The following is a 25,424-nucleotide window of genomic DNA, read 5'->3' as shown; positions in this document are numbered from 1 at the left end:
GGGGTGCCGCCGGTAAAGCGGGAGACCCTTGTGCTGAGGAGCGGCGGTGAATAAAAAGCGTAAGAGTTCAGTCGTGCGGGGGGCGGAGGGTTCAGGCTGTGTTTGTTCTGAAGCTTTATTCGCTTGAAGATACGAGTCAGTTTTAGGCATACCTGTTGGTGCCTGAAATTATTCCACGCTCGTTCTGCAGAGCGATCAAGTAGTTTTTGCTCTTCGATGGGGGGTGGGTTTGGAAGATGCAGAGCAACCCGCCGGCTTAGCTGAATCCCGCAGCGGCCTTGTTGGTGTTTCTCCCCTCCGCGATCTGTTCCCAGCAGAAGCAGGACATGCACCCCTCACTTGACAGACACCTCTCTGTTTGCTGCAGGGACTGAGTGAATATAAGAGAAACTTCAGATGGAAAACCCCAGAGTTTTGTAGCCCGTCCCAACAGCAGAAATCCTTGTGGGCAGGACTTCGGTCGGATCAGTTTGGTAAGCGCCCCTGAAAGCTGCACCCCCAATTGCAAACCCCGGCGCTGTCCAAGCCGGCTCTGGTAAGGATGAGCCTGGCCCACAGGAGGCCTGGAGAGGTTTGCTGTGATTGAGCGCACGGCCACAGTGAGCTGGTAGCGTTTGCACTTTGTGCACTTTATATAGTTAAAAGCATATTCCTGGTCATCATTTAAGAATATGTTTTTGAATGCCATATTCTTTCTGGCTGCACTGAAACTTGCTTTCACCTTAGTGCTGTTGATATAAAACCTGAAAAATACGTGGTTTCTGACATACAGTGTAAGCTGAGTCTCAAACATGAACCACAGGTGAAGTGTTAACCCATACAGGGTGTGTAGGAGGAGGCATTGGGTTACCTGTGGTGCATGGAAACACCACGTAAAATTCCGTATCTAATAGGAGACTAACTTGGGGCAAAGTTTGATAGAAAGTGAAATTGTTATGAAGACTAACAGGGACAGCTAACTGAAAAAAAAAACAAACCCATGAGCATTAAACGGAAAAGCTTGTGATGCTGTCGTCTAGGAGTTAGGGGTTGTAGACTTTATCATGGCAGGAAAATGTGGGGCTGGGAAGTAGAAGACAAAGGAAATAGCATCTGGATTGAAAGGCCCATAGGGAGTTGAGGAATAGGAGTAAGCTGGAGAGTGATGACAACTGCAGTGCTTTGAAAAGGAGCAGTAAAATGTAGTAATTCTTGTAGTGGCACAAGACAGATTAACAAAGTTGTGCAATTCAGTGCAACCGCACTATGCAGTCCGTGTAATTAGAGTCCAATATATTCATTCCTACAGTATGATAAGTGTTCTAAATTACGGCGTAGTAATTAAGAACTGACCACTGGGAGTAGGGTTTGTTTTTCGTCAAGATGCTAGACATTTTATTAAATAATTCAGTCATGCGAAAGTTTGTGTGTTACATATATTACTGCTTTCTTCCATTACTGCAAAATACATATTTCTTTAATCTTGCTTTCCCTAGCACATGGCTCTGTGTATGGGTACCTGTGTTTAAAAGTATAACTTCCACGAATTCTGAAACACCCAAACATCCAAACGCATTAACTTCATTTTAAAATTGTAACCCATGCTTCTTTTAAGTCAAAAAACCCTGAAAATTTTACAAGACTTGCAATAAAGTCCTAAGTTAGCAATACAGCAGTTTCTCCTCCTCATGTTGTAGCAGTGTTTTTGTGCATCCTTGGTATAGTTTTTGTACACCTTTGTGTTCATTTTCACTCCCACCTCTTTTCTGGTCATTTAACCATCTACATCTTCAAATGTTGCTCTTGACACCTCATAGGACTTGCAGGTTGTTATTGATAATTTACTTCTGTTTTTTCCTGTTGAAACACATAGTTGGTAGTTTTAAGAATGACTTGGAACATCACCACAAAAAGTTAACAGCTGCAGGTGCTCTGCATTCCTTCCTGCTACTTTTCCAGTGTTTTTCCACTGAGGTTGTTTCCTACCACCTGTATGTGTAGTCGGACATCCAGACAGTCTGTATATCTTTCACTGTTGGTTGTTCTCTCTACATTGCTTTTTAGTGAGATAGGAGTTTCTCTCTCTCCTAGAAAGTGTTTTTTTCAGCCAGTTAGGGGCCTTCACTTGTTTTTCCGTCACAGTTGAGCACATTGCAGTTGGATTATGATTTCCTGCTTTAAATGTGTTCAGTCATTCAATCCTCCTCTTAAAATAGTGGGGTAATTTTATTTTCATCTGCACATGTAAAGACCAGCAATTCTTTAAAATAATTTGATACCTGGTTTTGTTACATAGTCTTTTTACAATTTTGGAAATGTTTTTTTGTTTGTACTGTAAAAAGCCACCAGCTATATGAGATGGTTTTAAATCACAGTTGTATTAGATGGATAGGAATCTGTCACTGTCCTGTCACAATCGGTGAGAACCTGTTCAGCAAGGTGTATTGTGTATGTGTAATGAGAAGTGTTTGTGGCATACTTTATCACTGCAGGTTGGTTATTCTCTGTGAACCACATTCTTTTCACTGGCTGTGTTAATTTTGTTGTTGTTCAGCTCCCAGAATCAACTTGCAAAAGATTGTCCTCTGGCCATATTTGCTTTATAGGGTTTTATCCAACATGGTCCTGGAGCACCATGTTCCTGTCTCTAGTGGAAAAGAAAGGCATTCACAGACAGGGAAAGAAGACAGAATTTCACAACCGTGCCCGTAATTCATAGGCTGTCATTGCTCAAAGATACTAAAATAGTTTTTTCTAATAATCAGTTGTATGATAAACTTTTAGTTCAGTCTGGTAATAGAGTCATATTATGTCTTCAGTAGAATGTTTTTATTAAACCTAATATGTCTTTTTCAGGAATCACGAGAGAACCAAACTTCATTTCCAAGAGAAGGGTACCTTACCATAATCCACAGATTTCAAAGTCCTTTGAATGGACAGCAGATTGTGATTTGAATGACCCACTTGAAACTGAAGTTCTTAGAACTGCAGAGTTGCACACAGACCACAACAACAATGATGTGAATCAGGAAAAAATTGAAACGCCAGAAGGACCCAGACTCCCCCGAGAAGTTTGGTCACATTCAGTAGACTCTAAAGGTGAAACAGCCCTTGCCCTTGCAGAAAACAACATGAAGAGATCACCTTCTGCAGCTTCAGCAAATCAAAATGAAGCACTTTCATCTCCAAAAAAGGAATTAGAAAAAATGGGTAATGGGGTAAGGGAAGATTTATTTTTTTTTTTTTTTTTTTAATTGACCAATATAAAAATTACTAATCTGATACTTAGGGTAATTTAATGCACATACACCAGCCTTTGTTGTCTAACTCTCTTCTTAGTTCTGTGTTTTGATATTCTATGTTGTAGCTTCTCTGTTGGGAGAACAGTACTTTTGAGACCAGATTTTGGTTCCACTTAGGTCAATAGGAAATGCCCTTCATGTGCCATCCCTATTGATTTCAGCTAAACAAGGATTTAGCCAATAATATATAGACTGTTTGGGGTTGTTGGCTATAATGAGAAAATGTACTTTGCGTTCATTTAATTCATACAACCAAAACCCAAACCATTGGTTTGAAGGTGTGCATTGAAAGATATCTGACTTGCAAAACATTGTAGGAAAGGGAACAACTGGTGTTATTTTTTTTCTTTTTTCATGTTGTCAGCTTCACAGAGTCCTTCAGAGGAAAGCAGGCATGAATATTTCACGTTTAAATACTTTTCCCAGAAATTCTGAATATCAAAGCCAATTTGTTTGGAAGAGTCCTCATGAAAAGTCACCAATACTTGCAGCTGAACAGGTAACTTTAAAGAATCCAGAAAGTAAATGAATACTTTCTTTTATATATCAGCAAAGTTGCTTACCTTCCAAGATTTCCTTTCTTTCTCTTTTGGCAGGGGAATGACAAACTTGAATGTTGTTACGTGATTTATTTTTTTTTTCTCTCGATATACAGAAGTGCAGTATAATTAGATTTGTTTCCCTGTGATTCTTTATTGTAGTCAGGTCTAATTACTCATTTTCCTTATCCCTGGTTGTATTCCATCCTTTCTAACAGGACCATTTTTTTCCGTTTGCATTAAGTTACCTTAGGAGCACTAAGATCCTACTCAATGTTACCCTTCATTTTTATAATTTTTATGTTATCTAGCATATAGCTAATCAACAGAGGAATATTCAGGTGTTCTGTATTTTAACAACATGTCTTGCCACTGAAATCATTCAGGTTTCACTATTTATTCTCATGGTCTTTTATGGGTTACCACAGTTTCTTATTCTCAGTCTCCATCTTTGTGCATATATACTTCCAAGCTCTAAAGTGCGCCTCTGTAGTGTTTTTTTCTTTCATGAGAAGTGTTTATATTTAAAAGTGGAATCCTCTGATTTTAAGATACTCTTGTGGCATTTTAATACATCTCATGAGTTTTGGGACTTTGTAGGATTGGAAATACTGCTATTTCTAATCAGGCCACAGAGTAACTCTGATTGTGAGACTGCTTTGTGTTTTCAATTCATTGTTACTGGGATCAGGACTTCAGAGACTCAGTCCATCTTTTGGTCATTTTACAGTATAAAATAGGCACTTTGCTTTTATTTTATCTTCTGTTTCTTCACTAGGAGCATATACATTAATGGGATTACTGCAGATGGTGAGCTCTCTGTTTTTACCCACAGGTAGCAGATTTGTTCAGTAACAGCTTTCAGAGGCAATAAATGTTGATAACCAGGATTGATCACTGTCCTGTCTTTTTCTGCTGGAATGCCAAGCAGGTTGACTTACTGTGAGATACCTGTTTCCCAGCAGTCCCTTATCCAAGGAAAACTCACTGAAATGCATGACAACAGTATAGAAGTCAAAGGACCATTTGAGGAAGAGGCAGATCACAGAAAGTCACCTTACAGAAAATTTTGTAGAGAATTCCATTTGATTCTATTAGAAATCAGTTTGATAATTTAATTACTGATGCTTTTGAACATTGTGCTATTTCAGAAGAAACACTGAAATCTAAAACCTTTTTTTCACAGCTTATACAGAATAAGAAGCTGTAAGAATAAGTCTATAGGCACTATAAATCCTTAGATAAATAGAACTTAGAGACAATCTAAATATGTATAAATGTTTGCAGGTTCTAAACTTAAGATTAGAATTTCATGATAAAAGTTATACATATTAACAAACTGATATTTTTTTGATTGCTATTGATATAATGGAGAATATACCTAACGCTGAATACTGACAATACCTTTCCCTTGAAGAGGTTCTGTGAAAATATCAAAGTTATCCAAGTCAGGTTATAAGTCAGACCTAAACTCTCTTAGCAAAGCTGGGGAAAATGTATGCTTGTGACATAGGACATGGTCTTTTAATTCAGCACCCCATGAGGAGATGATACCTGACTGTGTATTAGGAAAATTCTCCACCTTGGTTTATAATACCATATTGACTGAAAAATAGTGGATAGCTCAAATTATGCAAGCCCTAAGCTTCCAGTTTTAAAACACAGAACAGTTGTCTGTTACTTGTGGACTAGGCGTGTACTGAGGACTCACAGGGAAGTTTAATGGCATATGTTTTAAAAAATAGGATCCTACATACAACTCAAGGTGAACTGTCTTCCCAAATGAATAAAATCTCTGTTAGTGAACTTCAGCAAGAACAGCATTTGACCACAGGTTTAACTGCATCTGACTTGTATGCTTTTAAATGTATTTCTATCAAATAAGTTTCTCTTTAATTTGTCCTGGAAGTTAATTAGTCTGCACTTGCTGTATTTGTACACGTGACCGCCTCTCCTCTTATGTGAGTGTATTTACTTGAAGTGGTTAAGTGATTTTGAAAATTTAGCCTGAAGGTAAGCAAATCACACTTTTGTTGTTGTTGTTGTTGTTTTCTTTCCCCCCCAGGTTATTAGCAACACAAGTAAATCCATACCTCCATTTAAATCTCCTGCAATTACTTCTGAAACTGCACATGAGAGAAATTTCAAAGGGTCTCCTCCCGTTAAGGGTCCACAAGAAAGAGGTGGTTCAGAAGAGAAGGAATTTCCAGTTTGTGAACAAGTAAAGCCCTAAAAGAAAGGCATTAGTATACTTATATAATTTTGATTGTTCTTTTCTATAATGCAGGGGTGGGTTTATTTTGAATTTTTTTAGTTTAGAGCTGTTGCTAATGACACTGGACTCAGTAGTGGTTTTGCTATAAAAGACTTAACACTGTACAGCTCTGTTTGCTCTTACGGATTTCTGTAGTGGGTTCTGTAGTTTCTGTAGTGCATTTGTTCAGTTTACAATGACATTTTAAGTGTGTTTTTCCTGTCACCTTAATTTATGAGTTTTCAAGTGTGGGTGGTTTTTTTTTTTTTTTTTAGTTGAAACTTTGTTTCTGGTTGTTAGGATAGTTTCTGAAATCTAGATCTCTGATTTATACTCTCATTGGTACCAGTGCAGTCTCTTGGTATGCAGGAGGGCTGGATGGGAGGTCTGGAACTTTTTGGATCTCATAAATCAGATATAGTGTACATAGTGTGAATTAAAAAAAATATTTTGATGTATGGAAGATGCCACAGTTAGAACTGATTTTCAGCCAATAGTTGTAATTTGAAGAAACATGGAGGAAAGGTTACAATTAATTTCCCTTTGCCTTGATAAGTTGAAAGGTGAGTAATTGTGTTTAGGAGAGGGCTATAACAGGACATTGTGTAGTCTGCATAGGCTCTGTTACTCAGTTCAAAACATTAAAATGTCTTTTATGAAAGTGATTTGGCTGTCTGAGGCCTTGCATTTCCTTGTTTTGCTCTTGGCTTGAACAAATTTAAGTGGACTTTTAGGAAACATGGCTATGGCCATTCTACCAAATACGTTTAATGAAAAGAAATTGTTTCAGGTTGAGACCTTTTAAAAATAGGCGAGAGCAATTTAGGCTGCATGACAGCTAACCTATTTTGCAAGGTGGACATGTGAGTGTCTGTTTTTGTAGCAAGCTGCCAAGTGTAGTGTTGTCTGAATTCCTGCAGGTTAGCTAATCATCCTTCAGGTAAAAGGACCATGTATGAGCCTCTTCAGTATCCATCTCTGTTCCTTGATAAACAGAAAGAGCCATTATCAGACAACATGTTCACTAAGACCATTACTGAGCAAAATGCATACTTAACATGGAGTGCCTGTGGCTCAGTTTAAGCCATTGGTACATTGGAGGTTCTTAAAGATGATTGTTGGCTTGGAGGGTTTATCATTTAAAACTCAGACCTGCCCAGTGCTTTAAATCTGGGAATGAGGAAATTTATGTCCCCTTTTGCCTCTTCTAGCAGATGTGAGGAAAGCTTGAAAGGCATGGGAAGCATTTCTTTGTTTTTAACACTGGAAATTCAGGTTATGTTTTCCCAAGAGAGCTAATAAAGTAAAGGAAGAGAAGACATGAGAAGGGAATTTTGGTGAAAGCATCTGAAACACTTTTTGTTTATACCAACATCTCTTCTCCGATGAATATCTTGAAAAAATTTTGGGGGATTTTGGTGGGCTTTTTTTTATTTTGCTTTCCTTTTTTTTTTTTTCCTTGAATTTGAACAATATCTGTAAAGATCTCTAGCAGAATCAGAAATCATGCATGAGATTTCCAAGAGGATAAAACAAGCATGAAAAAAAACCCTTTAGTGTGAAAACTGAACAAGTCAATCTGACCCTTTATAAACCAGAATGGCAGCAAATTAAACATTTGCCTTTTGGTTTATTATAAATTGGTTTATATTGCTTGACTATAAAGCTAAGAGTTTTTGGTTTCTTATTTATTACAAATCCCAGAAATATACATGTTAAGTCTTACACAACTCGGGTTAGAATGCGCAGGTATCGTATTATTTTATTTCTGTTTCATGTTAAATTCATTTTGTAAAGTGTACAAAATGGATCAACTAACTAAATGGATGTTGCACTCAGAATCTTAGCTTTGGCATTTTGCTAGTTTATTTTTGTATTAACAAAAGAATGTAATATTCTTGTTTGTATTAAATATGCAAAACAGCTAACGCTATAATAAATTAACTTTTTGCAAAAGCTTGATGTCAAAAGGAATATGAGGGTTTTCAGATTGTTAGCTAATGTGGTATTTTTAAAATTATCTTTGCCTTAGAGTAAGAGGGAAGAACCATTTCAAAAGCCAGCAGAAGATGCAGCAAAACAAGGGAAATCAGAACAGAAACATCCTAAACAAAAAAATAAGCAACATATCAGTCCAAAGCCCCTCTCTTTACATACAAGTCGTGGGTATGTATGAAATAGGAAAACCTAGCCTAGTGAATAGGTGTACAGCAGCCTAGTGTTTAGACCGATGGACCTTTAACCATGCCATGCTACAGTTGCAGGGCAGATGCCGCCTTGTAGTGCTGGGATTGAGCTTCCTCTGGGTACATCTAAACCTGGTGTTAATTTCCATCCCCTTCCCTGGGCAGAGGAAGTGGAAGCTGTGTAACCACACTCGTTCTCTTGAACCTTCTGATGCAGTAATAATATTATTAATAAATTCAACATGAATGAAATTTAATTGGTGCAGTGCTGCTACTAGACTTTCAGCGAGTGTTTTGAAAGTTGTAGTCACCTTTCAAACTACTCTCCTGTGCTTGCTCCACTCCTTAAAACTGTGATGATTGTAACTGATGTCTGCTTTTTCTAGTCTGTACCACCTTCTGTCCCAGAGTAACAAAAGCAAACACATGAGGTAAAGGGAAGTAAAGAAATCTGTCCCATTTAGGGTAACCTGACAAACATGGAAACAAAATGAAATTGTATGTTACTGAGTGCTATCAAAGTACCTTTTTCTTCTGCCACATACCTACATTGCAGGAACTGAACTCATGTTTCCATTTTCTACACATCTGAGATACACCAAGAGAAATAAAAACCCAGAATGGGTGTAGGTTTTAAAATGCTTAAATTAATCCATCTCTGCCATCTTTGTGCTTAATGTCCCAGTGATTGCTTTCATTCACATGACTTTCTGGCAGTGTTAAGGCATTAGATTAAAGATGGTAGAGGAGACTTACCTAGGTCTGAATGCTGTTGGCTATTGGGAGATAATTACAAAATGATCACCCAAAATTCTATGAAGTAAAATTGCTTTATGAAAAGGTGAGTGGCTATAGTGTAGTTAAAACCTTTAACTCTGGTTTTCGTAGCTCTTTGGCATAGTAGATTGTAGTCAATTTTGCAGTGAGTAGTGTGTAAAATTCTTCATAATTTGCTGTGATTTTTTCATTTAAGGACAAATTTCTGCCTCTTATATCTTCAGTGTGGTAGCACAGGACAAAAGTTTCCAAAACAGTCACTGGGCAAATAGCTGTCAAAATGTGCAAGTTCTCAATATGCAGGCAGGACTGTCACTTTGTATGCAAGCTGCCTTGCATGGCCTGCTTTTGCAGCAGAATGACTGGGATCAAGGCACAGCAGTGATGTGTTTTTTGAGCTAATACATTAGTTTTGCAACCAAAACTGAAGGAATTCTGTCAGTTTCAAAGAAAGGGGCATATGGAAAGAAATTTTGAATATAAAAGGTTTTTTTACCTTGGTATTTTTCTTTCTACAAGGTGCATTTTGTTCTCTGACTTCAGATTTTAGGATCTGTTTCTGAAGAAGGACTGAAAAAGGGCTTTTTCACCCAGTGCTGTATATATTAAAATAAAGTTAGTAATGTTCTGAAGCAAGATTAAAGACAAAAACCTTTTTAGATTTAGGCTGATAAATCCACGGTTCAGTGCTTAAGGACTTGAAGTATTTCTTATTGCCTGCTATAGGTTAGATGATGTTAATTTGTCTGTGTATGTATGTGTGTGGCAGAAGGCAAAATGAATCCATCTTTTCAAGTACTGAGGCCTTTTGAAGATCAAAGGCCGTAGGACATAAATAAATTATACTGACCATTGTTCTGGTAGTCAGGCGTTTCTAGCCCCAGCAGTTCACCCCACCCATATGCAGAGCGCCTTTAGAGTGGAATTCATAGAAAGAAACGTCTTGGACACATTAGTGCCAGACGAGGCATTTTTACTTAAATGCACCTTCATCAATGACGTAAACCAAGATGCTTCACTTTGTGTTGAAGTAATTGAGGCTTATGTGTGTATTATGTTCTTCTGATTTGGCTGTCAGGGCAAAAGCTTCTGGTAGAAAGGTTGTGAGGAAAAACCAACAGGAGTAACTACTTGAAGGGCTGCCAACTGTGAATGACCTTTTTCATAGCTTTCCTAGTTGTGTTGGTATGGATGAGCTGTGTTTCAAAGCATGCGTTTTTTGCATTTCAGCCCTGGCATTTAAGTGCAAGTATGCTTATGATTGTTGATAGAACTTTAAAAGTGCTCTTAAAGAGCATTCTGGATATCAAGCTTTACTCTTTCTGTCTTTTTTTCCTCTCCTCATTCTTGATTTCTTAGGAAGATGAACACTGAATATAGGTCAAAATTTTTGTCGCCAGCCCAGTATTTCTACAAAGATGGAGTTTGGTCTCGAATCAGGAGTAAAGTTCCCAACCAGGTGAGTATTCTTAAAAAATCTGAAGCCTGAGTATGCTTTGTATTTTGATTTTTTTGTATGCAAAAAACTTTGACTTGTGGTGTTTATAAGATACAGTTTTCAGATTGTAATGCTAATGACTGAAGTTCCCAAAGGTGAGTATACAAAGAAAATTAGGTTCTGACAAGCCAGTATAATATGCAGTAAGAAAAAAAAGAGACAGTGTAACTTAGAGAATATATTAATGTGACATGCTGTCCTGGGGGTGGGAAATGAGGGGTTCAGATAGCTTAAAGAATCACCCCCAATTGTATGAGCAATAAGAAAATGATTTAATAGAAATTTATATGAAAGTGCAACCTCAGAGAATTCAGTGGCAAGTTTTACTCTATTACTTATTACATGGATAAAATGCACACAGGAAAATTAAGTTAGAATCAAACTAAACTTATGTATATAGGGACCAAAAACGTAATAGGGTAAAAGGGAATGTTACAAAGAATTAGTTTCTTGTGATTTGTGCAAAGGTCAGGAGTGTGGGAAAGGGTAAGGGAGACCCTCCTGTTGAGTCACAAGGTTCAGAGAAGACCCCCTTGCTTTCTAGATTCCTGTTGGAGCCTAGGTGTGGCTGGACTGACTCCTAGTCCCAGACTTAGTCAGTGGTTTATGTCTAAAGGGATTATAATAGCAGCCTAAAATTCACTCACAATTGAAAAAAATCACGACTGAAATAGTACAGACACATGTGCATAAAGGCACTAAGAGAGATACATAAGCAATTAAAAGAGGTATACCTGTTAAAAATTCCCTTCGAGTTCAGTGAAAATATTCACGTTGAATGCTTCAGCATCCTTCTCAATGGGCGAAGGGTTGAGCCTCAGGGAGCGGAGAGTATCAGCCCCGGTCCTGTTGGCTTTTGGCCACAGACCTCTGATCTTTGCCAGCTGAAGAGTTCCGAGAGGCGTCCTGCTCAGAGGGAGATGCTGGTCACAGCCCGCTGCAGTCCAGGAATGCTCAAAGGGTCTCGCTTCGTACCACTGCTTGTAGGTTCGGGAGATGATTGACTTTTGTCATCAACAAATTGCTGGAATCCCAGCTGCGCTGGAAAATTCCGAGACTGAGAATAGCTTATAACAGATACGGGATGCTCCAAGATTGTCAGGGGAGGACTGTAATGTCTCAAGGTTGTTATGAGAGAGAGCTGGCTGCAGGTTGTTATGAGAACTAGCTATCTCTACTCCTGTCCCCCGCCTCTGCCGTGTAGCAGGAGTCCATGAGACGCACAGCATACCTCCCTGTCTTAGCTGTGTAAGAGTTCCTGGCACAGTCAAGGGTCGCTTAACTGCCTGACTCATTACACTTACGCTAACGCATAGCGAGCCTTCCCAAGTTTGTGAATCAGCCTGGGGAGGGGGAAAGAAATGTACCACCACACATGCAAAGTGAGAGGGGAGCTTTGTTTCCCTTACAAATCGGCATCATGCAGAACAGTCTCTTGGAGCAGATGATTGTAGCATTGACGTTCAGTGCAGTTGTAACAAGCGTTAAGTTTTCAAAATGTAGAATTAGGTGATTCCAAGGGAATACAAGGAAAATGCCAATGTACATATCAGCCTAGGTCAGCTTGATAGTCAAGATCAGCTTATTAGCTTGCCATGCTGAATCCATTCAAAGTGGTCAGCTGAATTCAGTTGTACACAACACAAAATTAAGAATTTCTTTTGCAAGTTTCAGCCAATCTAAGTATTTTCATGTAGTTTATTCAGTAACTATGATCAGTATTATACTGTATAGGAACCCGTTTGACAGACCTCTGAAAATGCTGAACAGCTTCAGGACCATAGGATTTCTGAGCAGGATTATTGAGTATGGTTTCCTGAATTAGTCAAGTAAATCAAAACCTTTAGTAGTTTGCAAAGAAACTGCTAGAGCTAGTTCTGTAACTGTCAGATTTCACTGAAGTGACTTGGGCTTCTCCCAGCTGATAGAGGGAACCTTCACAAGACACTGTGTTGCTAAATGTGTGGCAAATACTTGGAAATGTGAGTTTCCTTATCAGTTGAGACCAAGCTGATGTGGAAGACAGAGCCGGAGCAGATGGCTCTAGGGTATTGGACTTTGAGATTTTGGAAATAACATTCTCTGCGAATTGCTGGCGTAGTGCGGTAGTGTTCGGTTTTATGTTTTCTCACTGGACTTGATCTAGCACGTCATTTTATTTCTCTTTTTAGGCAAAAAGAAATCTATATTGAATATATATGAAATACTGAGAACTAGGTCTCAAAGTTTAAAGTATATTGTAGTTTGAGATAATTCATAATCAGATTTTGTGTATGCATGCGTGACATAATCCATTCTGTGAAAACAGCCTCATGAGAATGTTAGAGGACTAAAACCAAGCAATATTTTTATTTTTTATATGTATTGATATATGCATTAGACTTAGTCTTACCATCACTAAGGCTGTAGAGCAATCTAAACTATTGCATGCAGCCTGACTGTAAGCAGTATACAGAATGTTTCTGTAGAATATTATGTCATTTTCCTGGCATGTAAGGCCTTTGTCTGGAGACTGGATGTTGCATCAGTAGCATTCAAAACAGTCAGGAGCAGTGCTCAGCTTCAAGAGCAACTGACTGGTAGGCAAGAGAGGGGAAAGGGGCGCATTGCCTTGGAGTAGGTTGTGTTTGCGGCACAGCCAGCTGGGAGGAGTCACTGCAGCAGAGTCAAGGGAAGGAGTGAGGAGACTGCAAGTGAAGGATGCGTGTTCTGCTTTACCAGGCAGGATCCTTTTTAGGTTGTGTTTGAGAGGTGTAGGAAGTAAATACATGCGGCATTTAATTAGAACGTATGAGAAACAAAGAAATTCCCACTCTGTAGATATGTGGTTTGGATATGTCTGACTTTTCCATGGAGATTGTCTTGCTGACAAGGGAATTGCAGAGGAAACTAGAAGGAAGTCACTTGGGAGTAGGCATGAAGAATTCAAAAAAGAATTATTAGGATTTTTAGGGCCTTCTAAACAGAAGAGTTGTGCTGGGTAGCTGGAAGAACCAAATTAATTTTAAGACTATAATAACAAATGTTTTATTGATGACAAATGTGCTTAGATTACATGCACTTTTTAATGTATGCATACCTACATTAGATCCTAGTATGAATTCTTGTAGAAGAGACTTTTATAAATGGAATTACCTGGATTTCTCCTCTCAGACTTTAAATCACATGCCTGTAAGCATATGTCATGGTTTAACCACAGCAGGCAGCCAAGCCCCAGCCCGCCGCTCGCTCGTTCCTCCCCAGTGGGATGAGGGAGAGAATCGGAAGGGTAAAAGTGAGAAAACTCATAGGTTGAGCTAAAGACAGTTTAATAGGTAAAGCAAAAGCTGTGCACGCAAGCAAAGCAAACCAAGGAATTCATTCCCCTCTTCCCATGGGCAGGCAGGTGTTCAGCCATCTCCAGGACAGCAGGGCTTCATCAAACCTAACGGTGACTTGTGAAGACAAACGCCATCACTCCAAATGTCCCCCTTCCTTCTTCTTCCCGCAGCTTTATATGCTGAGCATGATGTCATATGGTCTGGAATATCCCTTGGGTCAGTTGGGGTCAGCTGTCCCAGCTGTGTCCCCTCCCAAATCCTTGTGCCCCCCCCCAGCCTGCTCGCTGGCAGGGCAGTCTGAGAAGCAGAAAAGGCCTTGAGGCTGTGTAAGCACCTTTCAGCAGTAATTGAAATATTAGTGTGTTAACACTGTTTTCAGCACAAATCCAAAACATAGCCCCATACAAGCTACTCTGCAGAAATGTAACTGTATCCCAGCCAAAGCCAGTACAGCATATCAAACCAGTTTTGCTAGTAGACAAAGAATAATATTTAGGTTGTGTAAATGTGATAGTGTGTGGGATTTTTTCTATATAGAGTTTTTTTAATTTGCTATTGTCTTGTTAATATTTCCATATATATCATTGAGGGTTTTAACTCTTCAAAAAGAAGTTCTGGGTGTAGTGAAAACAAAGAGCAATATTAAAGCTTGGAATTTTCCGGTCTTCAAGACAGGCTGGAAGAAAACCAAGGTTAATTCTTAAACCATCTGTTAATACAAGAATACAAATGCTGATAGACCTGATCCTTGGCCAGGCTTTTTTTTTTTTTTTTTTTTAAGCATCTATCAATATTTTTGTTTTAAGAACTACAGGATGGGATCCAGCATGGCTAAAAGAGTAGGACTGAATAAAATATTTCATTCACAGTTCAGACATAAAAAAGAATCTAGCCATTTGATAAATATGTAAAGAGCAGATTAATGAAAGTATTCATTACTTGGAAAAAGTGTCAAGTGCATCGGTGTTACTGTAAAGCAACAAAGGTACTTTGGCCATTCACAGTATAGGCTGCCCAACAGTCCTTTTGGTTTCTACATGATTCCATGCATGTTCCTGTACTAATGCACTCACATGAAGAGAAATGTTCTTCAAAGCTGTACCTAACCTCTGCCTCTGATGGCTTGTTGAGACTCACCCCCGCTGAAGGTGCCTACAGAACATCTTTTGCATACGTGATTAGATGATAAGCTCTGACTGATTCAGTCTAGTTTCTCCCTCAGCTGTGACTGCACATGCGTAACTTTGTGTCCAAAGCAGACTTTCTGAAGTTCTGAGCCCAAACAGGCAAAGGCTGTAATGGAATCCTGATATGACCTTAGCTGTAGCGATTACTCTTAGACCTCTACAATATATTGTTAAGGGTTGCTTTTCAGCAGTCAAATGAAAAAAAATCTCTTTGAATTATGCTTTTGAAAAATTAATGTGGGCAATTCACAATCACAGTAGGACTCTCTGGGGCCTGTGTCCTGCTGAGATAATGCTGCCTGCTGAGTCACTGGAGGAGACGATTGTCCTTTGTACTTCACAATTTGCTGGAGACATAGTATTCTTCCTCCCCCTGCAGTGTCCTGTTGCTCTGGATTTATATTCCTTCTGTTGTGGCTATCATAATTAATTTTTCATTCTTCTACTTAAAGTGAATAATCCAGTAGATCAATTGCACCTCAAACTTTAAACTCTCATCTTAAAATAATAAGTACATATTTTAATGGGCTATTCTTTGGAAGTTTATTGGGTCATATTGTGAGATGTTAGCTAGTGTGGGCTAAGTAGATTTCCATCTGCTACATCCAGTTACTTTTAGGGGGTTTAGCGGAATTTGGCCCACTTAACTCTGTTCCTTGCTGGAAGAACGATGTGAAATCTAACATGAAAGAAGAATAAATAAGAAAAGCTATGAAAATGTGCTAGAGGAGGTGTCAGTATTACTTTCCTGCTCTTTGACAAAATACTTATTTCCTGTGAGCCATTTTTAGTGAGCCAGAATTCACACAACAATATCACAAAGTTATTTTTGATCATTTAAACATAGAACTTTTGTTGTTGCTTTCTCTTCCTGCACTTCAGTTGTGTTTGGGTGAAGGACACAAGACAGTGTGAGTGTTGAAATAGTTTTAACCATAAAAATGATGGTGTAAAATCAGCAGTATAACATCTAAAGAGAGGGCTTACCACTTTTTTTTTAAGGCTAAACCTGACATCTCATTCTTACAGTTACTGATAGCCTAGAAGGAATGCTTTTGATATTATGTCTTACATACAGAAGCACCAAGAGTTCTTACATAATCATCACCTCCTCACTGAGATAAGATTAATGTAGCTAGAGACAGTTGTGGTGTTCACAGCATACAAACTCAGTATTACACATGCACATAGACCTATTGACTTGAAATAATCATAAATTTGTGTGTGATGAATGTATTTTTGAGTGTTAAGGCTTAGAAATCTAAACTAACTTCTGCAAGCTTGGCAAAGACTGGTGAAATACCAGTGCTGATGTATTTGTTTTACAGCTTTTTACTGAATCTCAGGGAGGCAGTATAGAGCTATGTTGACAGGTTTTTAGTACTTAATTTCTTACTTAGACTGAAATAATGTTACAAGGGTGATAATAACAATACGGTGTTGAGAGAAAAATAAGAAATCTTAAAATAATTCTGTATTCCTCTCCTTAGGCATCTCAAAACACCTTAAATTCCATGTGGTATATGGAGGTTGGTTGCATCTAAGTTCCTGTTTGAATGTTTGGAGCACTGTGTCTGAGCGCTGATGGAAAAACTAGAATCCAGCACTACACTTATTCATAGTTGCTGCATAACTTTTTGTGCTCATTGAATGAGTAAATGACAATTTTGCTTTGGCTTCATGGCTCAAACATGCTTACTAAATACACGCTTTTGTTATTTTTTCTTTCCTTTTGTTGCATTTACTGCGGCATGCAATGTTAGTGCTGTGGGTGGCCCTGTATTATGAGTAACTTGCCTTTCTCCTTTGGCTGCCATTAGCTAATGCAAATATGTTATAATGTTATAGCCTATTAGTGAACTTTAAACAGACATGCAACTTATGAAACCTTGATGTGCAGGTGAGAGAACTTCGAGAAAGAGCAAAAGCTTACAGGCAACGAGTAGAAGGAACACACTTCTCCCGATACCATCTCAATCAGATCCTGTCCGATAATAACAGTCTTTGGGATGTGTCCTCAAATTCCAGTTCAGAAGAAGGCATCAGCAACAGCATCAGAGCACTAGATCTTGCCGGGTAAGGTGGTCATTCCTGCCTGTTATTCTGTAGCTTTGAAACAGAGCAAAATGCTGAATATAGGCTTAGCATAGCTGTGAGATCTTGGATGTTTGACTGTATTCAAGATGCGATTGGACAGGGTGCTAGGTAATCTCATCTAGGCTCCCTTTCCCCAAGAAAGGTTGGACCAGATGGTCTTTCGAAGACCCTTCCAACCTGGGCTGTTCTGTGTTTCTGTGATATGTAAATTCTCTGGAACAGATGAGGGCATTTACCTTTTCACAGATACATCAGTTGATCTGTGCTCAAATAGAAAATGAGGCGCAGTCCAGTCTTCTGAAAGAAGAGGAAGATACTCCTTTGTAATTCTCCACAAATGCATATTTAGCATGGCAACCTCAGTCTCATCAAGTCTGGAGGAATTTCACACTGGGTCATGAAGTAATACTCTTCTTTCCACTGGAATGATATGAAATACGTTTTGCCTCCTCGGATGTTATCAATGTTCTTGTCAGGAATGGTGTACATACATTTTCTACTTTCCTTGAAGGCCATCAGATATTAAATCCCTTGCTAGGAAAATTCAGAATTAGCGTTTTAGTAAAATGTACAGATAGCTATTGCTGAAGCAAGGAGAAAAAAAGCACCATTTGTGTCTTTTCTGAGATCTGCTATTTAAAAACAGTACCTTGGATGCCTCTGTCTGCAGTCCACTTAGACTGCTGTATGCGCACTGCTTGTGTGTATGGGAGAGATCTATCCATTTGCATGACTGTAGCTCTAATAAGGGTTGGGGGTTGACATGTAAAAGAGTATTTATTACACTATAATGTGTGGTATTAAGTATGGTGTAAATTTTTTGGTTTACTAGTTTGGTTTTTGCCTGTGAAATACAGATCCTCTTGCTGATCTCATTTCTGTGCACTGGGCTAATTTGCACTGATTTCTGTGAGCAGTTGAGAGTTTAAGACTTTCAAAAGTTGTGCCTAAAGAGGAGTCTTCTGAACTGCTTGGCTTTCAAAATTGTGCCATCAGACAGTCTGTATGCATGGAACTAGTTATTTTTTGAGCACGTCTGATAATCGAACTTGTTGTTTAAATTGGAAATAAAGCCTTAATTTTACATTTCATTTTTAGAAATGGTGATCCAGAAGGAGTTTTCATAGAATCTAGTTTGAAAATGGGTTGTGCTTAAACATCAGTTAAAACTTCAGTGGAAATTTAACCATTCATCATGTCAACTGTACCACTTTTTAATATCTGAGCTGTACTTTTGGCAAAGGACTGAACTGGATGAATGTGTTCTGCGTAGACGTGTGTAAATTGTGCAAATCAGTGGTATGAAACACTGCTTTCTTTGTTACCTAGAGTTTCTGAAAAAGAGACTGCACCAAGCCCCAAAATGCTGCAGCAACCTGACTCCAGAGAACAGCCACACCAGGACAGCACTGAGAAGAAAGACATGTCAGATGCTTTAACTGTTCCAGTCAAAAGGCGTTTAGTTTGGGGTGAACAAGAAGGTACTGAAGAAAGGGAGAATTGGCAATCAACAGAAGAGGAAAAAACCCAAGATGAGCACGCTGCAGTTGTGGCTCAGCAATTAGAAGAAAACAATAATGATGCCAATGAAGATAAGAAAATTGAAGGGTAAAACCTAACATTTTTGTGGTGTATACATGTAATTTTTTCCTCTAACATCTAAGAAATCTGTAGGTTAACTAATTTTTGTTTTAAAATCAGATTTACTTAAGAGAATATAAGTTGGTGTGAGACTACTTTGTTTTTAATGGTATTAGAAAGAATGAGAAAGTTCAAGACACTGAGGTGGTTGATGGAAATGGATCTACAACACTGGATTTCTAACTTGCAAGACAGAAGTTTGTAGAAGCATGAACAATTCTGATTTTTTTGTTCCAAAACTATATAATTTGCAGTATGGGCCTCTCAGAACAGGCTGTTCACTACACAGCAGCCAAGTGTAGTGAAAATTAAAGCTCACAATTTCCTTCAAATTGACAGCATAAGATTGATAGGACTGAAAGGATAGACTACATGCTGATCTTGTACTTAGCATCTTTTTTTTCTTAAAAAAAATTCATGCGCAAAGATGAAGGATGGGAAGAAAAAATAACTAGCATCCAGTAGTTACTGGTGATTATGTTACTGAACACAGGTGGGAAAAAGGTGTAGAAATATGAGAGAGAAATTCAGTATGTGCATAGTACTGTAATTGACAGTTGAAAGATCCAAATTATATCTAGTTACAGAAGTCTCAGGCTTTTTACTGTGCAAATTCTGCATACTTTTTTTGGTAGAACAATGTTTTAGTCTGGTAGATACTTAAATCTGAATAACTTTGGCCCTTGTTACCATACCATCTAAGTGTTTTGTATTCCTCATTGGGTTTTACCTTTGGTCTTGCAGCACAAATCAAAGGTAAGGAATTGTAATTGTCTCCTTTGGGGGTAATATCCTATATGCAAACCCAGGCAAAGAAAGATTGAGATGCTAGACTCAAATAGAAATTAAATGCAGGCTTTCAAAACCATCATCCTGAAAACCTTCTTAAGTTTCTGTCTGATTCTAGAGGTGATCTAGTTTATAAATGTATCTCTGATTGACACAGACGATTTTCTGTCATCCTGCAATGTGTGTGCTGAGATATGCTCTGGACTTGGCCATGCAGAGCAGCTTAACACTTGCATGTTATCTAAGCATGCTTGAGAGCTAGAAATGAGGCATTCTTTGCCTAGATATCCTCAGAGCATGTCTAGCATGCACTGACAGGATCAGGTTCCTTGCACAGTGTGGGTATGCTGCCACGTCCTTTTGAAATGCATCTGGAGGAAGACAGAAGTGGTGGCGCTGATTTATTTAATAACCTGGGGGCCAGAGCGGTTACATAAGTGTGGGATACTTGGTTTCAGTTCCATCAGGTCGACTGAAAAGAGTCAAACCCACGTTCCCACCTCTAAGGTGGCAACCACATTCAAAGTTTTTTCTGGGTGAGTACTCTTTCCAGCCCTCCTGTTGAGTCTCTGCTACTGTGTAGCAATACATTCAAGGTGTATTGGGACAGAGGCAGCCTGAATTTGCACCTTGAGACTGTTTATGTATTTTATCCAGTTAAATAAAAAAAAAATAAATACAGAAACTGAGGCTCAAGGGCTGGAATCCAGGACTCCCCATTCCAAGCAGATGTTTTAACTACAGGCTGTTGGTGTTTTATGGCCCTAACTGTCTTGCCTTAGGCTTCATTGTAGGAATGTATTAGAAACAAAAAGCTCGAGTGCAAGGCTTCTCAGTCCTTAGCTAATCCTTTAATCATTGCTCATTTTTTTTGCAGTGAGAATGCCTTAGTATTGAATTCTTCTGCAGCTGTGTCAAATTCTTCTTCTGTATCCTCGAGGATAGGCGGCAGGCTTCCTACTCCAAAGCTGAGAGCGCTTGGTGGAGCTCAGAGGACTCATCATGATCTCACTACCCCAACTGTTGGTAAAAAGACTTTTAAATGCAAAGCAGTATTTCAAGAATGAAAGAAAAAAAAAGACATGTATGAATTAATTTATTAGGTTATTTAAGTTAATAAAGCATTTTTCATCTTCTTCACTACAATAGGAGGTGCGGTTCTAGTGTCTCCTCCTAAATTCAAGTCTTCGTCTTCACAGCAGAGAACACGAGGTTTAGGAACAGACCCTTCTTCAGCTAAGCAAAGTGTAAGAGAAGCTTCCAAAAGAAGGTCCTTCCAGGTGAGCCAGGAAAGAGACTTACCATTATGCATTTTAGGAATGTGCTTTTTAAGTAATTGTGAATAATTTATTTAATAAATCTTTTTCCTGAGTTGTCATTTACTGTTCTAAAATTCTCAGCATCTATGACTAAAATGGCCAATTTCTGAATAAATAATTTTTAGGGGGGAATCAAGCAAAGGAGTTGAGACTATTGGAGTGAGATTGGATGAGCTCTATTTTGTCTTTTTCTGCTAAATGCACAGGATCTGTTTTTTAAAAAAAAACAACAAAAAACAGTTGTTATCAAGAGCTGTCGATTTCCCCATTAATGTTACTGTAGCTTGCCACTGGCACAGGGCACAGCTCTAGATTCCTTGACTTGAAAGAAGTTCAAGAAGGAGAGGTTGGGTGTCTATGTACACGATAGGTAAATGTGCCATAATAGTTTCATTCTCTCTTTCCTTTACTTTTGTGCTGCTTTTACTTTGCAGCTTGCATAGTTACTAAAAGAAAAATAGAAACATTTAGGAGTTGTTTAACTGTCTTCCTCTCAAAATTGTGGTTTTTTGTCAAGTTGTGCTTAGTGTTCTACAAAGGTAGCTAGCATTTCACTGCATATGTCCTCTGTAGTAGGTTCCGTAACAGAAGCAGACACACTTGCCCGAGAAGTTGGTTATGTTGGTTTAAAATCTAAGAACACAGTTTTTTGCTGTGAAGAAAATAAGCTTTTGGTTTGACCTGACTAGATTACTTTCAGACCATGTTAAACACTTGTTATTAGGAATAGATTTTCTTTAAGCTGTCTCACAAGCTTGAAATACTTATTCTTCCAGTATCCTCATGAGAAGTGTAACAGTGTAAAGCTAACATTTGCTGCATATGTGGGGATCTGTACTGGAAGGCTGTATATGAGATGTTGGGTTTTTGTGTTTTTTGGTTATTTTTTTTCCTTTCTATTGTGTTTTAGCCTGATGTGGAAGTGGAAGCTGTTTCACTCCTTACCTCTCCACCTGCTGGGCTGGGAACTTTGGATCCTCTGCCACTTAGGCAGGATCAGTGGCCTCCTAACAGTGTTTCTGATGAGCAAGTTCCTCTTGCTTCAGCCCATCAAGAGCATTCCTCTATGCCTCCTGTGCTGAAGTCAGCCAAAAGCTGCTCTGTGCCTTGCTGGAGTCCCTCTCGTCGTATTCAAGGGACTCTCAAGGATCCAGAATTCCAGCATAATGGTGGGTTTTGTGTATTAACTTGCTGTGTTAGAGTGCTGCAGGATGGAAATTGCTACCGTTGTCTAATTTTGCCTTATTAATTTCAATAAGTACTTACTCATTATGAGAATAATTTGGTTTAGCATGAACAATGGTAATTTTTAATCTTTAGGCTACAACTGGATGCTGTGACACTTTTCCATCTGGAATTACCAACAGTGGTGTTGTCCTTGTTTCGGCTGGGATAGAGTTAATTTTCTTCTTAGTAGCTGGTACAGTGTGTTTTGGATTAGTGTGAGAATAATGTTGATAACACATTGATGTTTTAGTTGTTGCTAAGTAGCGCTTATCCTAAGTTAAGGATTTTTCAGTTTCCCATGCTCTGCCATCGAGCAGGTGCGCGAGAAGCAGGGAGGGAGCATGGCCAGGAGAGCTGACCTGAGCTAACCAAAGGGGTATTCCATACCATAGAATGTCGTGCTCAGTATGTAAGCTGGGGGAGTTGGCCGGGAGAGGCGGATCGCTGCTTGGGCATTGGTCAGCAGGTGGTGAGCAGTTGCACTGGGCATCACTTGTCTTTTCTTGGTTGTTTTTTGGTTTGTTTTTTTTTTTGTTATATTCCTTTTCATTATGATTATATTATTAGTGTTGTATTTTATTTTACTTTAGTTATTAAATTGCTCTTATCTCAACCCATGAGTTTTACTTCTTTTTTTGATTCTCCTTCCCATCCCTCTGGGAGCAGGGGAAGTGAGCAAGTGGCTGTCTGGTGCCTCACTGCTGGCTGGGGTTAAACCACGACAGGTGTGTAACTGAGGACCTTTACAGTGTGGTATTATTTTGCAGGAGTTGTGGATGTCTGAGAGATAAGCTCCTTAAATATTTCTGCAGGATATGGAAACAAAGAAGCCATCTATAAAAGATGTATTGGATATTGAGAAAAGCCATTTCCTGGCAGAGGAGGAATTTGTGCTGGAGTATTTCACAGATTTTTTTAACAATGTTTAGGGTTACTAGGGGCATAAATTTGATAAAGAAAAGAATCCTTCACCCCTTAGTCAAAATAAAGTTTATGTGCTTAAGTCTCCATTCCAGAAAGGCTTTCTGTAGTTGCTTAAGGTCGCACAATTCTTGGTCCTTTAATTATAAAGATTACCTAAACTACAGTAGTATTTCCATTCTGGAATGGAACAAGTAGTTGTCAGATTAAGTGGGATGGTGAAATCCAGAGAATTTCCTTGGAAAGAGGTTAGAATTGGTGCTGTGTTCTAGCTCTGCACCTCAAGTGCAGTTCACTAACTTTTATTATCTACCAAAGATAGGTGCCTTGAGAAGAATAAAGTAAGTTTATTTTACCTCAGCTTAGAGTGAAAGAATCTCATGGAGTTTTTGCTATGTTTGCTATTTATAAGACTCATGTTTTGGAAATAATGTTGTAACCTTTTTAAACGTTGTAAAATGAAATATTATCCTTTGTCTGTTTGAAATGATTCAAAAATGTGCCTTTGACTTTTTGTCTTAGGGAATGTTGGCAATCCCAAAATGAGATCTTTCCAGTTACCCCTTCAGGAAAGAAGCTATAATGATGAAGGTATTTCTCATCCTAAAGTATTGTTGTATATCATGTGTATGTTACCTAGATTAATTTTAACTTTAGCAGTAATGTGAGAGGTCTCTGAATGCAGTAAGTAATACTGGTTTATGTGATTGCATGAATAACTACTGCATTTCATCAAAATAATTTGAAAATGTTCATCCTAGTGATCTGAAGTATGAATATGAAGGTATATTCTAGCATGAATAAACATTAAATGCGGCTGAAAATTAAATAGACCATTGTGGTTCAATATGGTTAATATAGCTTGCTCAGTTGCATACCTAAAATCATTTCCTCCCTGCACATTTTTTAAGCCTTTGTGTTGATAGCAACAGAAGAAAACTGCAAAATGATGACAGCTCAGGTTGCAGCTGCAGTAGCTTTGGATGCAACTTTAAAAGTACCAGAAATCTTAAGAAAAAGATTTTGTTTGTGAGACTTCAGCACCAGATACACAGCATGCAATGATTCTACTGACTTTAATTTTCACACCTGTTCCTCTGCTCAGTGTATTAGGGGCACTTATGGCATCCTGTTTCTCTGATTGCTGGTTTGGCCTTTTTTTCTGTTTACTGTAAAGTTAATCTGGGGGAGCAGCCAGTGCACGGTCCACCAGTGCATCTTCTTGGCCCTTTTGTGGACAGACACAAGTAAACTCTTTCACTCGCGTGAGTCAACCAAAGGCCCTGTAGCCTCCTTAGCTTGAGCTGCTATACGTTGTTTCTTAGCATGGTGTATGAGGTTGAGCTTGGTGTGGTGCTGTGCTAGTCACAATCATCTGTGTTTGGTTCAGATTAGAATATGGGCAGAGCAAGCTTATATCTGATTGCAGTTTATTTATAGGTATACCCCAGAGAAACCAAAAGCTTTTTTCTGTACCCCTTACACTTGTTTGCTCCTTGGTTTTAACCAAGGTTTAGGCTGATTCTCTATTTTACTCATTGTAGTTGGCTGGAAAATATGTGGGTTGTGCAGATGGCTCAGCCAAGCATCTGTGTATCTATGTAAAACATGCAAAATCCTATAGTACTCTGCAGCTTCCCACAAGCGTGTTGCACACAGACTAAATGCTGTAACTGCTGTTTCTTTTTCTTTTTTTTTCTTATGAGCTGAGTGATGATATATGAGCTTTCAGAAACTGATGCAATGTACCAGCTTACAGATACTTCTTGTGCTCGTATTTGTTCATATACATACAAAACTGGGAGTTATCCAATGACATATCTGTTTGCAGATGTGCAGTTAGGAGTTTTCTCATACATGGGAATATAGTTGTACGCATACTGTGTGAGCCTGTTATGGGCATTTGGATCACTGTATTTCAAAAATTCAGAAATGCTGCTGAAAAGTTAATTGAAACACTGACAAAGTACAGGTCCTGTTCGGATTGAGTTGTGGAATTTTTTGCTGGTTTTTTTGTTGGTAGTGGGGGCTGGAAAGTAGTGATACAGTTCTTTTTAATCCATTGCAGGAGAATGGGTGTCATTTTTCATAGAGAGCATCTTGACAGAGCTGTAGCAACATTTTAGTAATGATGTTGAAGTATAATGTGCTTTATCAGAGAAGCAGCATCTAGGCTGCTTAATTTTAAGAGTTCTGCTGGGTGCGAAGTGGACCCTGTATTCAAAAGGAAGACCTTTCAAAAGTACATTTTTAAAGCATGCTTCTTGTTGTCTTTGTGTTAAACATCCTGTTTTCTTCAGAAGGCACATTTCTTCTAACAGCTTGTGAGACACTAGCTGGGTTTGGCACAGAAGGGCCCTTGTGGCAGCACAGGTTCTGATGTTTTAG

The 25,424-nt window shown here is 38.7% G+C and overlaps 1 protein-coding gene across 9 annotated transcripts in view; it reads left to right on the top strand.

Annotated features, from left to right (window-relative positions):
- The window catches only part of MDM1 (Mdm1 nuclear protein homolog (mouse)), a 39,382-nt gene that overhangs the window by 6,346 nt on the left and 7,612 nt on the right, over nucleotides 1-25,424 (top strand). For 7 of the 9 annotated variants that reach the window (XM_010561744.1, XM_010561742.1, XM_010561739.1 and 4 more), the window contains exons 4-16: nucleotides 368-473; nucleotides 2,836-3,197; nucleotides 3,646-3,780; nucleotides 5,886-6,041; nucleotides 8,107-8,240; nucleotides 10,397-10,496; nucleotides 16,533-16,571; nucleotides 16,943-17,118; nucleotides 18,469-18,747; nucleotides 20,447-20,595; nucleotides 20,719-20,849; nucleotides 21,799-22,057; nucleotides 23,559-23,627. In XM_010561744.1, the coding sequence (XP_010560046.1) occupies nucleotides 368-473; nucleotides 2,836-3,197; nucleotides 3,646-3,780; nucleotides 5,886-6,041; nucleotides 8,107-8,240; nucleotides 10,397-10,496; nucleotides 16,533-16,571; nucleotides 16,943-17,118; nucleotides 18,469-18,747; nucleotides 20,447-20,595; nucleotides 20,719-20,849; nucleotides 21,799-22,057; nucleotides 23,559-23,627 (2,095 nt within the window). Of the gene's footprint in view, nucleotides 1-367; nucleotides 474-2,835; nucleotides 3,198-3,645; nucleotides 3,781-5,885; nucleotides 6,042-8,106; nucleotides 8,241-10,396; nucleotides 10,497-16,532; nucleotides 16,572-16,942; nucleotides 17,119-18,468; nucleotides 18,748-20,446; nucleotides 20,596-20,718; nucleotides 20,850-21,798; nucleotides 22,058-22,208; nucleotides 22,283-23,558; nucleotides 23,628-25,424 lie in introns of those variants that run through there. The other 2 variants (XM_010561745.1, XM_010561743.1) reach the window with 2 other exon arrangements.

This window comes from Haliaeetus leucocephalus, unplaced genomic scaffold (assembly GCF_000737465.1).
Source record: "Haliaeetus leucocephalus isolate CR32 unplaced genomic scaffold, Haliaeetus_leucocephalus-4.0 Scaffold151, whole genome shotgun sequence".
NCBI classification, from domain to species: domain Eukaryota; kingdom Metazoa; phylum Chordata; class Aves; order Accipitriformes; family Accipitridae; genus Haliaeetus; species Haliaeetus leucocephalus.
The sequence above is the reverse complement of the archived record's forward strand: the minus strand, read 5'-3'. Positions and strand labels throughout refer to the sequence as shown.